Here is a 16,979-nt window from a genome sequence, read left to right as displayed (position 1 = left end):
CGTGGCCATGTCTAGCTGCACCTGTTTCATTGTTTCCATTGGGGTCTAGAATGCTTGAATCAAGACACAACAGCGGTTCTATGAAAATCATTGTAACTTGGGTAACTTGTCTTTCGAAAATTGAACTTGGTAAACGGTAGATGTAGGTGTTGATTGTTTATACTTTGACAGAGGTACTTGGATGTTGCCCCATGAGCTTTCTATATGTTGAAAGCCCATTATACATGTCAAGATAGAGAAGTGACACAATTTGCAGGCTAAGAATGTTTGCTTTTTCTGGTGCTTTGTCTTACTAATGTAAGGCCTTCTTGTACTGAACCTTGCATGTATGATGTTGGGCCAGGAAAGAAAGCATTCACGTATCATATAATATGGTTCCAGAGACACTAGAGTCGTAGAGACTGCGGCGTTCTGTTTTTTCCGGCATTCTCTGCATGATTATCATATAAAATGATACTTATAGAAAAAAATCAACTAAAAAACTTGCAAAATTCTAGTTTCTTTGTAGTTGACTGGGCTGTTGCTTTTTCTATAACATGTCATTTTTCCGAAACAATAGGCTGGATGGCTCAATTGAATTTACTCGTAATGTTTTTCATATCTCTAGCGCATTGAAACTCTTGCTTGTAATAAAGCATGCACGGTCGGTCATTCTAAAGATGCTTTGAGCTGTTAGATAACGACGTGGATCGTAGCTTAAATGTCAACACATTAACAACTTATAACTAAATATAGAACCAAAAAAATCTCCTATTTCAATGCTAATAATATGTAACTTACGTAGGACTTTGAGTTTGATTGAAGCCTTTCTTATTTGAGGGGGGCGAATTGCAAAAGTTGAGTAGGAGAAATTTGTGAAATTAGTATCAAGGTGCATTAAATGAAAGGAGGATTTATAGCAAATTTGGTTCTTTCTGATCTTTATTATTATTACTAATCGGATGTGGTTAAATTTAACTCATTATCCTTGTCCTTGACCTAGAGATAAAATAGTAAAATCTTTTACTTGATCTAAACGAGTCAAAGATTTAATTCAATTCCTTCTCCTCCGTCGATCATAATTCAATCAAAACTTCTCGAATTTTGCCCCTTTGCTCAAGACATTTGAAAGGTAGTGTTACCTTAAATGCATGGACACGTTCTTATGATGAACCACGATGCGCGATCATCCGGTTGAATGTCCTGAAGACCGACTGATGTCGTCGCCAGTGTTCAAAACCTGATCTCAGTATCGTGCGTGCGTTTTTTTAGTACTTTTTGTACCTAATCACATATTTTAAGTTGCGCTTTGTCTTTCTTCGTGTTGGTTTGTTGCTTAGGTAGATCCACATGAGCTGGTCGGAACATGATGTTCGTCTGCACTTTTGCTTTCAAGGTTTTGCATTCGTGATAGTCATTGTCTGTAATCAAAACGACTAATTGTTATACCCACGTTTATCTATTATTTTACTGATTATTTCTGTAATTGTAAAAATAATGTAGTGATAAAGTATAACCGAAACATTTGAAGTAATTTAATAATAATTGTCAAATTTTTTGATCATTAAAGTATTATTAATCATGATTTTTTTACGTAAATACGAAGTAACCTTTATTATAATTCGGGTACAACTATATTGTGTTATAATAGAATTATAAATTTAATCAAGTGCAAGTATATTACTCGAAAGCTTTAATTCATTTCATTCAATGATATGACACCAAACAAAAAGGGTTTCTTCCATGGTGTTGTTTCGCACAATCAATTTGTCGCGCAAGATCAAGATTATCTATCGGTGCTTTGTCAATTAACGTTAAAAGTTTTCCTCCGATGATCTCGGGTTCTCAACTTTATGTGCAAACCGTCACGGAACCAAAGAGATTGACATCCTTGGTCCGTTTAATTCCATTTCACATACCAATCGCATTCTATTCGTTGTTACCAAATGCAGCGCAAGCTTCTTTCATGCAATGAGCCAAAAGATAAAAAGAGGCAACAAAATTAGAAAAAAATTGCTAGATCTCTGCTTCACATGCATTCAAGCCCAATTTTCTTCTACCACAAGAGTCTAGACAGTGAGATCAAAGCAACATTTGATTGCTCAGATAATATTCCATGTGCCATAAACAAATTGAATTGATTTTATATACTCTGTATGTCGATATATAGGGAAAAAAATCTAATTATAAGTGATTCCCGGCTCCCCTTCCATAAAAGAAATTAATAATCTCTATTTCGTAGAAAGTAATATTATCTTTAGTTTCGAGCTCAAGCTCTTTTTCATTTTCAAAAAATAAAATTGCAATATTACGTTGTGTTCAATCGGCAAAGATATAGATTAATAAGATAAGAATGAAATCTCTCGAATCAAATAAAAGATGCTCTTTCGTCCGTACAAGCAAAATCGAAATATCTAGATTTTCTTCCTCGAAATATATGCAAATCTTTTGTTTGTTGCACATAAAAAGTGTATTTGTGTGTGATTTATTTTTCCCTAGTTTTAAAAAGGTATTAAAATAGCAATGAGGCCAGGAAATTTTTTTTCATATCAAACCTACTTAGGAATTCATAAGTAACAAAAAAATATTTTTATTTTTATTTAAAAGTGCAAATCAAATAATGAACTCAAGTTGCATTTGTCACGTCTTAGTAAATTAGTCATTTGATAGTATATTCTCTTGGATCTTGTCTTATTATATGTCTTTATACGTATGGCAATACATAATTGTATATTCTCTTGGAACTAGTAATACATAATTGTATAATTACAATCTACAGTCATCAAGAAAAAAATTAATTTTCTTGTCCAAGTACTTATTGAGGTTCATATGGAAACGTTCATTTATCAAACGTACAAAAATCCAAGTAGAGGTTTTTATCTCACAACATATAGCAAAAGAAAAATCGAGAATTTAAACTCAGATTATCTCACAATTTGGTTCATACATAATTTCGTTCACAGATATGAAAATGAACAAAAAACTGAGAGTTTCCTTACCAAAAAAAAAAAAAACAAAAAACTGAGAGTTTTGTTTCACAATTTTGTTCATTTTGGTTCATACATAATTTCTTTCGGGCCTGAGCATCTCAAGCTGGAGGCCTAGACGAGCAAAGAAAATGGAAGCTCGAAATTTCGACCAAAGCCTATTTGAGCCTGAAAAATCGGGTTGCATAATTTAAATGCAAATCTCAGTTTTCACTTTTTATTAGTTTTGTTTTGCCAGTGCCATGCCACCAGAATGATTTTTTTTATGAGGTTCCTCTGGCTGATATGATCATTTTTAACTACATGTTGACAGAGGGAGGGGAATAAAAAAAGGAGTTCAGATCTCTGAGATAAGATGCAATCATGCAAATGAAAGTGGCATATGCTCTATTAAAATTTAATATATTTCTGCACTTGGGATATATCATATCTCTTAGGCAAACCAAACCTGCTCTATCAATCGAACTCATTCCATTCCAACATGTTTATTGACCTTATCTTTCGCTTTCTTAGGGTAAGGATGATTAGACTAATCAGAAGAGGGACCCCACAAATGACTCAGTTTTGTCCAAAGCCTATGAAGAGAGAGAGAGATATATATATATATATATATATATATATATATATGAGGCACGTTGTATTATTGTGTCCAGCTATTTTCCTTTAAATTAGGGAAGGCTGCTTTGTCTTTGTTCTAAGTGTTTTAATAACAATTGCCCAGCTAACCTTCCTTATGATAATGATAGAGTTACTAAAACTGCTATATTAAATGGTCGTGCTGAATAATCTTGCAGTTTTTGTTGGGTGCTTAAACGGAGCCACTAACTTAAGTAATCAGAGGCTGCGTTTAGTCGACCGGATAAAAGTCAGGATATGATATGTTTTATCCTATCCTGTGTTTGGTGGTGGTCCAGGATAAGATAAGGTCGTATATAGACCGGATAAAAAAATCCAAGGGGGGGAGGTGGGATAGACCCGGTTAGGATTTCTAATGCCTATTTTTCCGGAAACCATACGCTCCACTCGCCATCATCTTCATCCCCACACTTTGTGCGCTTTCACAAAAATAATTTCTCGGCTTTTTTTCCTTCACCGACTCCTCCGGACCCGTGAATAGCAAAAAAAAAAAAAATTTATCCTATCCGACTTTAAATTCGTAGTCCACCAAACAGTGGATAGGATATGAAGAAATCCCAGGATTTCTTATCCTATCCTATCCAGTCCTATCCTGTTTAGAAATCCGGACGACCAAACGCAGCCTTATTGTTCGTCACATCATTTAGTAGGGACAAGCAAAAAAGAGTCAGGAGCCTAAAACCTAGATCATCCCGATTTTTCAGGCTCAAATAGGCCCTGGTTGGAATTTCAAGGTCCCATTTTCTTTGCTCGTCTAAGCCTTAGGCTTGAGATGCTCAGGCCTAAAATGGGTCAGACTGGTCCAAACTAATTATATATATATATATATATATGCAAGTACAAAATATTTAAAACATTAATAATAGAAAATACATTATCCATACTCGAAAGTTTTTAGTAAAGTGATAAATGATTTAAAATTATATATAATAAAGTGATAATTAAGGAAGAAAATATGATAACTGATCTATCTTAAAAAAAATTGAGTTATGTTTGAACCGGTTTAGTTTGGTTTGGGCCTTTTCTTGTATAATTAGGTTGGGGTTAGATCTAGGCCTAGTTCGTTCGGGCCGGCCAAAACTGTGTTGAGGGTCGTTCCGCATAGACAGTACTCACCCATATTATTTAGTATACCCATATGGTATAAGAGTCTTAGTTTCTCTAGCATTACTCTCCATTTAATTAGATACTTAAATTACATTACATTAGCCAAAATAATTTCGTTTTAGTATGCTTTTTCATGGGATTTGGTGTCATGAATGGTAGAAAATATTAAGACTTTGGGTTAAGGACATCACAAGTGCCATAACATTGAGCACCATAACTTCTAAAACATATTCACTGTAAGTGCCATGTCAGTCAGATTTTCAGCACTTGGAGTGAGTATTTTTAAAAAATTATGGCGCTTAAGTGAAATTCAAGTGATAAAAAAAAGTCATGGCACTCAAGGGAGCATTGTACGGAAGTTACAACACTTACGGTATACTTTTTCCTTAAGACGTTTGAAATTTAAGTCTCAGTATGTGCTAATAAGATTAGCAGATTTGTTTTATTTGAATTTTTTTTTGGAAATTATCAAAGACATACGTTATACCTCATCCAATGACTACTTACCTCTTATTTTGAAAATAACAAACATTTACATGAGTTTTACCATTAAAAACCACTTTACCATTCCACTCAAAATCGTAAGTAAGATACTGAAATGAGTTCACATGGAGGGAAAGATTATTGTGTCCAAGGTGGGATTTTTCTTAGAGGCATGCAAATGATATTTTCGAAAATAAATATATGCAGATGGTCATTGGATCAAAAGTAAGATATATTTTTCATATTTTCCCTTTATTGAGCAGGCCACAGCTATAAATTCTTGCTGGATTTTGTTGGCCTATTCTGAATTGTGAAGTGAAAGAAGACAGAGATGCGAAAAATGTGGACCAATTAAGTAGCTGGAGAATGGTAGTTGAATAATTTTGGCTACTGGAATCTGCAACTTTATGGTCCATTCCGTTGCTCCTGCTGATAGTTTTTATTGACAGCATCATGGCGGCTGAACGCCTTAGCTTGTGGGCCTTGGCACTGCATCATGTTCTTGGCGAAAATAATTACGTCCACCTCTTGGAATGTCATTTTCCGCAAAATTGGCTACTATGGGAAAGATGGAAAAACATCTGTTTTGAAATTCCTGCTATCCAAGTCTTTTAATCTGGGCAGACGTCAAAAGCATTAGGGGTGTGCAACCGGACCGGGTTTACCCGGAAACCGGACCGGCCCACCCGAAAAACAGGTCCAGGAACTGGTTCTAACAAGAACCGGTCTGGGAACCGGTTCCATTTTTTGGGAACCAGTTAGAACTGGTCCGGTTCCAAGTAAAAACCAACCTGAACCGGTTTTAGAACTGGTTTTAGAACCGGTTTTGAGATAATGTAAAAAAAAGTAAAAACCCTAGATCACGTTACTCTACTTCAACGGTTTTAGAATCGGTTTCCAGTTTAATATTGGGATCTGTTTCACAACTATGAGCGAAACAGCACGGCCCTTAAAGTCATCTAAATATTGTGTGATTCAGATGAAATATATAAATATTTCTCTAGTGAGAGCAGATGCTTTACTGCTAAGTCTCTTGATTTTCCTTTCAGGATATTTCATTGGGAAACAGAAGTGAGGAGTTCTCTCATTATGGCGCAAAATAAAGAGCTGAATATGCTGAACAGATTTCCTGGAAATGTGACTCTTAAAGATTCATGCGATTGGATTATGTCTTGCCATATAGTGCTTTTGAATTGTTGATTTTGATGAATTGTAATTTCAATTGCTCATTTTGGGGATTGTTACTTTTGGCGGATGGTGGTTTTTATTATTCATCTTTCACTTTGAATCGTTTCATTGCTACCTATATTATTTTGCTGGAAAAAAATGAAATCGGAAAAGGAACAAAAAAAAAGAAACAGGTTCCCGAGTATATCCTAAAACCGGACCGGAAAAACAAGGTTGGTTCCAAAACAGGGTCCAGGGAAACAAGGTTGATTTCAGGTTTCAAAAATTGAGAACCGATTATAACATGATTGGTTTCAGGTTCCAGGTCTGAACTCAACCCACCCTAGAATCGATCACCCCTAAAAAGTATCACTGACCACAAAGGAGGCTACTATGCAAGCTTTTTGTTTGCTTATGCAGTGATTTAAAAAAATAATAAAAAAAAAGAAAGATCACGTGTCCCCCAGAAGTAGATTCGGCCAAAATTCTCTTGTGCTCATTGCCCACTGGGGAAAAAAATGTTTTGATTAAGAAAATTTTCCAAAGATTTCATTGTTTCTAACAGACAGTCCAAAGGCACTACTAATTTACACCAAAGAGTCAAGAAACTATCAATTGAGATCTTATTTTTATGACACATAAATGTGGGTTAATGTTGAAGAACAATGCCTCCGTGCAGAAATGGACAGAACTTAATTACTTTCCAGGTTGGCTGAAAACTCTCTGGTTTTCCTTTGCCACTGGTTGGCTGGAAAAGACATAGACCTTTGTCCATGGTTTTTACTGTTTGTCTTTCTCCAGAGCCGTGTCACTGAGAAAGTCCAGTTCGTGTTTTTAATTACTGCTTGCGCATAAAGAGCGACGCAGCCACTTCCATCTGGAACGCTGCTGTTTTCGGAGACTGTTCTATCAGTGATTCCAATACCATTAACGAGGGCAGGTGAGGGAAGCAAAGAATTGGTTGCCAGTTTCCAAGACTGTGGTCCGCGAGGAATTCCTAGAAACGGCGAGTGTAAAACCGATCGGAGACTGCATTTCTGTTTTAGCACTTGGGGTTTCTCATGTGGAGTCATCCATATAGAAAAAGGAGACTAGCCATGTTGGATTGAGAACTCATTTTTCCGGAGCTTACAGATTTGCTAGTTCCTTGTAGGTAGTCAGATAGAGAACGAACGTGCATTTTTGCAGAGCGAGCAAGCATGGCGATTAACGAGGACATCGAGAATCAAGAAACTGGTGGGAGAGGAGTACGAGAGCGGCTCCTCGTGCCGCAAGAGCAGGACCGAGCTGGCAAAGATGAAGGAACCGATAATGAACGTCCGTGGATGGTCTATTTCAGCACATTTGTTGCGGTTTGCGGTTCCTATGAATTTGGGACCTGCGTAAGTACTAAATGCAATTTCTTTTCGAAAAGTACGGGTCCAAAAGTAATGGTTAAATTGAAAAGGATGTGATTAATTGAATCTAATGAGAAATTGCTTCATTGGATTTTCAGGCAGGTTATTCATCACCAACTCAGGATGCTATAGTGGAGGAACTTAGTCTCTCTACAGCTGAGGTATGTCAGAATTTACCTGCGTGTGTTGAGAAGCACGTCACATTATCTCTGTTCGTTGTTTCGCTTCAGTATTGGACTCAGTCACTGAACGCGTCCATATGCAAGAAAATCAAAGTAACGATCTGCTCATATTCTGGGGGCCAAAATATGAGTGAGTTATATGATCGTAAACTTTATAAGCAGAGTCTATCGAAAATATGGAGGTTGGCTTTGAGATAGAGATACTTTTTTTTCTAGACATCTTAGTTCTTTCTTCGTCATGACGAATGAAATGTATATCGAGATTTCGCATTGAATTCCATTTGGACGCCTCAGGACAATAAAACCGAAAATTGGGTGGACTGAAATTATGTCTCTTCAGCTTAAAATTGCCACTGCATATCATTCGGGTTACTGATCAAAGCGATAGGTTTCTTCAGAAAAGCTTTCCACTGAGATTCTCGGACATTCGGTGATTTCTAACATTGTTAGCTAGATGGTAATTGAAGTTCTTGCTCTCATTAAACTCAAGCTGATTTGCAGTTACTCTTTATGTGTCTTTCAAAAGTATTCAGTCTTCGGATCCATACTGACATTCGGTGCAATGATTGGTGCAATTACTGGAGGACCAATCGCTGATTTTATCAGCCGTAAAGGGGTAAGCAGCGAAGGAGTGCGTCTTTTACAATGTAAAGCGAAACAGTGTTGTTCAGGACTCCATAGTTATAGCTTTGAGATTTAGTCATATCATGCACAGAGGACGTGACAGCATAAACATTTGCATCGAAATGCAGGCGATGAGAATGGCGAGCGCTTTTTGTGTAGCAGGATGGCTTGCTATTTACTTTGCCGAGGTATATCCATACCCTATTTTCAAGCCTTTTCATTGATGAAGACCGATTAGTTGCAGAAGAACTTCAATTCTCATTAACTCTCTGTTCTGTTTAATTTCGAGTAAACTAGGGAGCACTTCCTCTGGATATTGGAAGGTTGGCCACAGGATATGGAATGGGAGTCTTTTCCTATGTGGTAAATCCTCACTTCGTACCACATGAATTCAATGAAGCGAGTTGTTCTACGACAACATGCTGGACTCGGTTCACGGTGACAACATGAGACTCTCTCTTCAGTTCAAATTTGTTAATCTTTTTCTAATTTATATCCAGGTACCGATATTTATAGCTGAAATTACGCCCAAAAATCTCCGTGGAGCTTTGACTGCTGTCAATCAGGTAAAATTTTTGTATGACATTCTAGGTTAAAATTGCAAGCATGGAGCTATTGGCAAAAGGCCTTAGCTTGGGGCAAATTATGCCCTTTTTTGCAAGTGCAAGATGGTATATATATGTACGTCCTACAGAACCTACTGGGCCTAACGTGTTCTCTTCTCTCCACAGCTTATGATCTGTGCCGGAGTGTCCGTTTCCTTCATAATCGGGACAGTATTAGCTTGGAGGGTTTTGGCATTAATTGGTAAAACCGAAAAAGTGGCATAATTCAAGTAGTGCCAATGTTGTATAGAAAAATCCCAGTCTGAAACCGCCTTGAACATCTGCTGTTTTTGCAGGTCTAATCCCATGTGCAGTCCTACTGTTCGGCCTGTTTTTCATTCCAGAGTCTCCTAGATGGCTGGTAACAAATCAAGATGAACACCAGACTCTACTTATCTGAATTTTATTAAGAGAGGGATTTGTAGTGTTGGAATGAATTTTAGGATTCTGCCAAATGCAGGCGAAAACGGGCCGTAAAAAGGAGTTTGAAGCTGCGCTGCAGAAACTCCGTGGAAAGGATGCGGATATTTCTGAAGAGGCCACTGAAATACAAGTAAAGGGCTTTAAGTCTATACTCATTTTATCTTAAAGCCTCAACTTTATATATACGAATAGCTGACGGAATGATCAAATTTGTTTTTCTTGACAGGAGTATATTGAAACTCTTCAACGGCTCCCGAAAGCCAGGATGCTGGATTTATTTCAGAGAAGATATCTGAGCTCCGTCATTGTAATCATCTTTCTGTATTAACCGCTATGTATCCAATAAATTCCCTCCTTCCTTGCTTTCTTGGAATGTCCTGCGGATCAGGAATATTCAGTAGCTGTACTTTAGGTGATATTTTCCACTGTTGTTCTTTTTGCTGACAAATTTGTTAAATCTTGGCTAGATTGGTGTTGGATTGATGGTCGTCCAACAGTTCGGAGGGATAAATGGCATCTGTTTTTATACAAGCAATATTTTCGAGGAAGCAGGTATGAAGGTCATAGCAAGAAGCTCTTAGGCACCACAAAAATGAAATTCTGCATTGCATTTTATGATTCCAGAATGGATAACTAAATTAAAAGCAAAGTTGGGATTCCAATTTATCTAATCCAGTTAATATTGAAATGGGTTAGTAAAATTCGCAACATGGAATGCTTTTGATCTACTTAATTATCACTGAGTGAGCTGTTCCATTAATTTAATGCTGAATCTCGAAAGCAATGTGTTAGTCTCGCCTTTTCAATCACATTTGTACAATCTCCTCAGGTTTCTCCTCCAGTGTTGGGACCATAACTTACGCGATCCTCCAGGTTCGTAATTCTCTCTCCTCTCCTCTTTCCTGGGGATCTAAGTTTTACAATCGACACACTTAAAGAGTAAATTTTTGCAGGTTATTGTCACGGCTATTGGCGCTGCACTGGTCGATAGAGCCGGAAGAAAGCCCCTTCTCTTGGTAAAATAGATGAAGTCACTGAGAAATCATGTTTATAGCAACAACACTTTTCTGGTTCCGTCCTTTCGCCAGTTCTGCAACTTGAACCATAACCTCCTCTGTCTCTCTCTCTTGATGGCAGATCTCGGGGACAGGATTGATCCTGGGATGCATAATAACTGCCCTTTCGTTTTTCCTAAAGGTAAATTCTCTCAGTCCTAGTATCTTCCTTCTGGTTTGCAATGCTTGTCAACCAATAATTTTCAAGAATCTTCCGAGCCAGGTTTATGATCTGGCAGCTGATGCTGTCCCGATACTCGCCGTCACCGGCATTCTGGTAATAATCTCATCTGCCTTATCTCTTTCTGGCTCTGTCCAGTTGGCTGCCGCAACAACTACTATAAGTTTTTCTGTTCTGTTTTTTTCAATGCTCAGCTATACATAGCAGCATTTTCGGTTGGAATGGGGGCAGTTCCTTGGGTCGTGATGTCCGAGGTAATTCTAGACATCCGCTGAAGTTTCTTGCTTATCAAATTAAAGGGTTATGAGAGTTACCAAATTTTTGCCAATCATGTTATGTGTTGCTGGGGTTGGTTCAGATTTTCCCCATCAATATCAAAGGAGTTGCTGGAGGTTTCGCAACACTGGTGAACTGGTTCGGTGCTTGGGCAGTTTCCTACACTTTCAACTACTTAATGAGCTGGAGCTCCTATGGTACGACTCCGCTGAAAACACTCTTTATACTATTACTCTGGCAGGAGCTTGATAATCATTTTGTCACATTGGAACCTGAGTTTTTGTGCGAATTCGACCAAACTACAGACTCGAGACTTAGCTTTTCCTGAACACTTCAATCCTGTTTGGAGGTGTCTATCACTGGATTCTTCACGCTCTCGAATGCATATTCAGTCCATATATATCGATCAATGTGTTTACAGAACTTCTACCTACATTCAAATATCACGAAATTGAGTCGAAGTGTCATTTGAAAAAGAAAAAAGTCGAGTAGGTTTTTTCTGCAAAATGATTAATAGATAGGTAGCATATACTAAAGCGTTCTTCCCACGAGAAAAATGTTGATATGCATCCGAAAAACTCGTCAAAAACCAATTAACTTCACCTGCTTGTTTCACAGGTACCTTCCTTCTTTACGCGGCGATTAATACTGCGGGGATGGTGTTCGTGATCACGGTGGTTCCCGAAACGAAAGGGAGGAGTCTTGAGCAGATTCAAGCAGCCATCAACACAGAATGAAAACGGGAACATCACAAGTCATTACTCATTGCTCTTCCTTGTAGTATCATTTGAGCTTATAGGACACCTCCAATTCCACACATTCAGAGATGGAAGATGATTATGAAGCAGGCAACAACAATTTTCACTTGCTAGAACGGGATTATTGCTGAGGTCTGTCAGTTCGTTCATTGAGTGGTTCTATTATGGGAAGAGATGACAGTATTATTCATAGATCTAGCACAGTTACAAGAGAGTATTGTAATATTGAAGTTGACAGTGAATAAGTAAACATCACTTTATTTTTGTGAATTTGATTATTGCATCTACAGTCTTTGCGTGTGTCGATCAACAACGAAGCCAGTAAGGTTCTACTCGAGGCGCATTGGTCCATCGATAGAAATTATTATATTGCTTTCTTTCTTTCATAATGTGTTGCATCATGCAAGAACGCCAGATGCCTCACTTGAAAGGATCTTGATTCAGTTTAGGGTACAAAACATTCAAACCGATTCTTTTTTACGATACTATAATTGATTTCTAGAGAGAATCAATTTGTCAAGAAAAGCCAAATCTGGAAACGGCAGAGGAGTTGAATTCCTAATTAATGTGAAAGCTATCCATAAACCGATAAACTGCAAGGACTGCAATTTCTACGTGATACCCACTTATATAATAAAACTTTAACCGGCCATCTTTTTCTCCGCTAGACTTTGTTTTATTGGTTGATTTGGACATTTCGATGACCGACGATTCCAACTCCTTTCATTCATGTTGCTGAGCCTCCGTCGCATTACCAATTAGCTAAAACTTTCATTGATATTAGATCAAACTATAGAGAGATGATTAAGCCTCTGAGCTCCGTATGTATGTTTCGTGTTTTACTTCTCATATTACATGTTCTGCTACTAGAGACGAGCTGCGGTGCGAAGAAGGATCACTTGTGCGCTGCTTCCTCTTGTGGTGAGGTCCGTAACATAAGCTATCCCTTTCGACTGAAAGGCAATCCAAAAGACTGCGGCCTCTCCAAGTATGAGCTAGCTTGTGAAAATAACCACACTTTTTTGTATCTATGTGCTGGCCGATATTATGCGACGTCGATTTTCTACAATTTCTATTATGGCGAAGATGACTTCGGCGGTAATATCACGGTGGTTGATGATGGATTGCAAAAGGGTAATTGCTCATCTCTCCCTCGTTACTCATTGGCACCCTCCAACTTCAGTTATCATGATCCATACCAACGTCTTTATGCATACCCGGTAGTGCCGGTGGCCTTCGTGAAGTGCTCATAGCCCGTTGCTTCTACTCTGTATGTCGATACCAAACCATGTATCAAGGGAGCATACTCTGCCGACGCGCCTCCTAATTTTTTCCAGATGAAGGTCTACTCATACGCTGTACATGCGTTTAATCTACAAGTAAGGGACATCAAGGATTATTGCACCATAACCAAGATGGCATTTGCAGCGGACTATACCCCGCGGTGGGAAGGGAATCGGTATAATCAGAGCTTATCAAACAAGGACCTCCACAACATGATGGTCCAGGGATTCGCTCTCTCCTATGGGAGACCCATTTCGCTGGGAACAACATTAAAATTTTGCTTCTCAGGTTTCGGATTCCGAAAGGAGAGGTGCAGTTACTATTTCTCCTGTAAGCCGACCTTCCCTGTTCTTTCTTTCTGTTTTTTTCTTTCTTCATCCTCATCCTTTTCTTAATATTAGCTCTACCGAGGGATCTTATCAAAATTTACTTGTTTGATTTGATAGTAGCTCGTGTCTCATGAATCGCTGTTATTGTTAGAGGGAACTTATGAATATTTGGTACATTTAGGGGAACAAAAGCGAAACATTGTTTCTTCGAGAGAAGAGATCATCCAATGATAACATAGATTCCAATGATATTAGCACCCAAGTTTCAGCTTGTCGGGCATCGGATTTGCAACCCCTGCGCCTGTGCACGAGGCACAGCGTTTGTGCTATGATAGTTACTACTTCAAATGAATGTAGCTGTATATAAAGCACTCCATTGCCTTCTTTCTTTTTCAATGTGGGACTAGTGTTTTTCCACTTTCCACTTCCAACTCAAGGGTGTCCTTTGAGCATTAATTTCTCGTTCATTCACCCATCCATTTATCCCATATTTCCAATATTTTTCACTTGGGGTATAGCTTAACATGAATTGCTTTTATTATTTGACTGCTAAAATAATGGATCTAGTTCTTCATTGATTGGTCGTTAATTCTAATTAACCATTTTTAGTAATCTCTCACGAATTCTCTTGCTATTTACAGTTGATTCTACGCGGTATATCACGCTTGATGTTGCACGAGTCGCAGCATGGAATCTCTTCTTTGTCTTGGGTATGACAAGTCCCTTTCTCCTCACAACTATGAAGCTCTCATTCAGCACTCTCACAGAAAGAAAAAAATTGTATGTGTATGAAAATTATGACACTATGCTAATCAATGGCCAATTTTCTCCGCAGGCCACTTCCTAGCAGCAAAATTCATGCTTGGAGCTCCATGTGTATTGATACTTCTAATCTATAAGTGGATGAGAAGGCATCAAGCGATCGATGCAAACATCGAAGAATTCCTACGAGCTCACAACAATATTTTGCCCATAAGGTACTCTTACTCGGATATCAAGAAGATCACAAAAAATTTCAAATACAAATTAGGCGAGGGAGGATATGGTTCCGTGTACAGAGGAATACTTAGAAGTGGCAGTGAAGTTGCGGTTAAGATTTTGAACAAACCAGAATCCAACGGCCAAGATTTTATAAGCGAAGTGGCCATGATTGGAAGGATTCACCACGTTATTGTGGTGCAACTTATTGGTTTTTGCTGCGATAACTCCAAACAAGCTCGTCTATGATTTCATGCCCAACAGATCTTTGGATAAACACATTTCCTGTAAGGATGGTGATGATCCTATTGATTATAAGAAAATGTATGAGATCTCTCTCGGTATAGCTAGAGGGATAGAGTATCTACATAGGGGATGTGATATGCAAATTCTACACTTTGACATTAAGCCTCACAACATTCTCTTGGACCGAAGTTTCACTCTAAAAGTTTCTGACTTTGGACTTGCAAGACTTTATCTCACCGGTCATAGAATAGTATCATTGACCGCAGCAAGAGGAACCTTGGGTTATATGGCTCCTGAGCTATTCTATAAAGGCATTGGTGGCATTTCTTATAAAGCTGATGTTTATAGTTTTGGGATGTTGTTGACAGAAATTGCTAGTAGAAGGAGAAATCTAAATGCACATGTAGAGCACTCAAGTCAAATTTACTTTCTTTTGTGGGTTTATGATCAACTCAGCAAAGAAAAAGAGGTTGAAATGGAAAATGTTAGAGAAGAGGAAAGAGAAACAACAAGGAAGATGATAATCGTTGCAGTATGGTGTATACAATTGAGCCCTAATGATTGGCCATCGATGAACAAAGTCCTAGATATGCTTGAAGGAGATGTGAATAAACTACAACTACCTCCAAAACCGCTTTTGTATCTGCTTAGGACGCCGGTTAATGATGTTGACGCCGAGATAGAACTTGAAATAGTCTCATTTTCGTCAAGTGCTCCGATAATTCTCGGCAGTTACTAACTTCACCATGCCAGTGAGTTTACGAAATCATGTTTATGTGATTTTCCTCTCTTGTACAAATGAAATGCAAAATATAAATAGTACTATCAACATGTGTCATCATCATTCACAATGTATTCCTTGAAGCTTTTACATGTTTTTCCATATAGCACTATTGTTTTCTAGTAGACTCCTCATGGCCCTTTTATAAATGAAACGCATTCATTGTCAAAGAGGAAAGACAGAGTAGGCTGACTAATTTGCCTTTACGATGAATGGAAATTGAATACGTGATGTCGCGCACCCCTCGATTTGTATGGTCAGGAGACCGTGATAGAATTTCTTTTTATCAGTTTGAGACTAAAGACCAAAGTATAGGATGTTGACTAGGACAAAGTAAATTATCGGGAGATTGACTAAGATAATCATGACATTATGGAGTAGAATTAGCCCAATAGTGTTGATCGTGATAGGTGATTTATTTGAATGTGGAGTATACATTAATTATTAAACGTTTTCGTGAAAATCATTTCCAAGGAAAGTGACTAGTTTTCAGTTGTTTGCTTTGGTTGTCTAGTTGGATGCAAGATGAAAAAAGACTTTCGATATTTAGATTTTAGGAATAATTTCACCGGAAGTCCTAAAACTTGTCACGAAAATGCAATTGAGTCCTAAAACTTATCAAAAGTGCAATCAAATTTGGTGCAATTGGGTCCTTCTATTAACTCTGTCCAAATTGACCAACAAAAAATGCTGACATGGCTTTTTAAAATATTTTCTCTCTTCTACGTGGCGATGACGTGGCTAAAACATGAAATATGAGGCTAAAACGACGTTGTTTTGGTCCAAATATGATTTTTTCATACAAATTTTATTTATATCATATTAACTATAAGCAAACTTAAAAAAACACAAAAAAGAAAGAAAGCAAAAAAGACTCAGGCGAGGCCGCCGCCGCCTGGTGGGGGATGGCTAGTGAGGGCTTGTAGGGCCCTTGCTTTCAGTAGGCGAGGGCTTGCAGCAATCAGCAGCTGGTTTCTCTGTAACAGTCTGAATTTTCGATCATTTTCCCGGGATTTAGGAAATGAATATTGATCAATGCACTATAGTGAGATCTCACCCGGAAATGCGCATTCATGGGATGCTAACCTTATGGGTAAGGCCATTACGGGACTGAGTTCACACGACCAAAGAACTCGACCTGGGTTCGATCTTCGGCCATATGGATTGACGAGGGAATGTTTTGAGCCAACCGAGACCGGTCTATTTGATTGATCGTGTCCGAAGGGAACTAGCGACAGACCCTCGCAATTATATGACAATCGAGGTCGCTTTGGCTCGAGCAAACTTAAACGTGATTTGACTTAGTGTCGGTCAAGGGTCAAGAGCGCGTAATCCCAATGAGTCACCCGTTAGCCTGAGATAAACTAAAGTCGCGATTGTTCGATCTTAGTCATTTCTTGGAATTCGGGCCCGGGAATCGAGAATTTTGAAAGTAACAATTTTGGACGGCCGATGATGTTTTTGGCTTGGCCAACCTTGGGGCCAACCATTTCTGCAAAAA

General features: G+C 38.2%; 1 protein-coding gene and 1 pseudogene across 5 annotated transcripts; both read left to right on the top strand.

Annotated features, from left to right (window-relative positions):
- Positions 1-6,951: 6,951 nt before the first annotated feature.
- On the top strand, positions 6,952-12,130 carry LOC115682185 (sugar transporter ERD6-like 7). 5 transcript variants are annotated; one of them, XM_030606348.2, is made up of 19 exons: positions 6,952-7,066; positions 7,161-7,741; positions 7,855-7,917; positions 8,465-8,554; positions 8,691-8,750; positions 8,860-8,925; positions 9,063-9,128; positions 9,294-9,369; positions 9,464-9,528; positions 9,628-9,720; positions 9,817-9,897; positions 10,058-10,142; positions 10,420-10,463; positions 10,544-10,606; positions 10,728-10,787; positions 10,869-10,922; positions 11,021-11,080; positions 11,185-11,299; positions 11,721-12,130. In XM_030606348.2, the coding sequence occupies exons 2-19, from the start codon at positions 7,559-7,561 to the stop codon at positions 11,837-11,839; spliced, it is 1,443 nt and encodes a 480-aa protein (XP_030462208.1). In that variant the 5' UTR covers positions 6,952-7,066; positions 7,161-7,558; the 3' UTR covers positions 11,840-12,130. The 5 variants fall into 5 exon arrangements, with proteins under 5 accessions (XP_030462208.1, XP_056169184.1, XP_030462218.1 ...); XM_056313209.1 differs by having other exon boundaries at positions 6,997-7,066; positions 7,548-7,741; XM_030606358.2 differs by lacking the exon at positions 6,952-7,066 and having other exon boundaries at positions 7,073-7,299; positions 7,548-7,741.
- A 530-nt stretch (positions 12,131-12,660) lies between these two features.
- Positions 12,661-15,436, top strand: LOC115682175 (LEAF RUST 10 DISEASE-RESISTANCE LOCUS RECEPTOR-LIKE PROTEIN KINASE-like 2.2; annotated as a pseudogene).
- The last annotated feature ends 1,543 nt before the right edge of the window (positions 15,437-16,979 follow it).

Source organism: Syzygium oleosum, unplaced genomic scaffold, assembly GCF_021117445.2.
Source record: "Syzygium oleosum isolate NSW1041296 unplaced genomic scaffold, Sole_v2.1 Sole_v2.01, whole genome shotgun sequence".
Taxonomy (NCBI): Eukaryota; Viridiplantae; Streptophyta; class Magnoliopsida; order Myrtales; family Myrtaceae; genus Syzygium; species Syzygium oleosum.
The sequence above is the reverse complement of the archived record's forward strand: the minus strand, read 5'-3'. Positions and strand labels throughout refer to the sequence as shown.

Coding starts and splice junctions, on each gene's coding strand:
- LOC115682185 (XM_056313209.1), top strand. CDS start 7,012: ATGTTGAAGAACAATGCCTCCGTGCAGAAATGGACAGAACTTAATTAC. Junction 7,918..8,464: donor TTAGTCTCTCTACAGCTGAG/GTATGTCAGAAT, acceptor GTCTTTCAAAAG/TATTCAGTCTTCGGATCCAT. Junction 11,300..11,720: donor AATGAGCTGGAGCTCCTATG/GTACGACTCCGC, acceptor CTTGTTTCACAG/GTACCTTCCTTCTTTACGCG.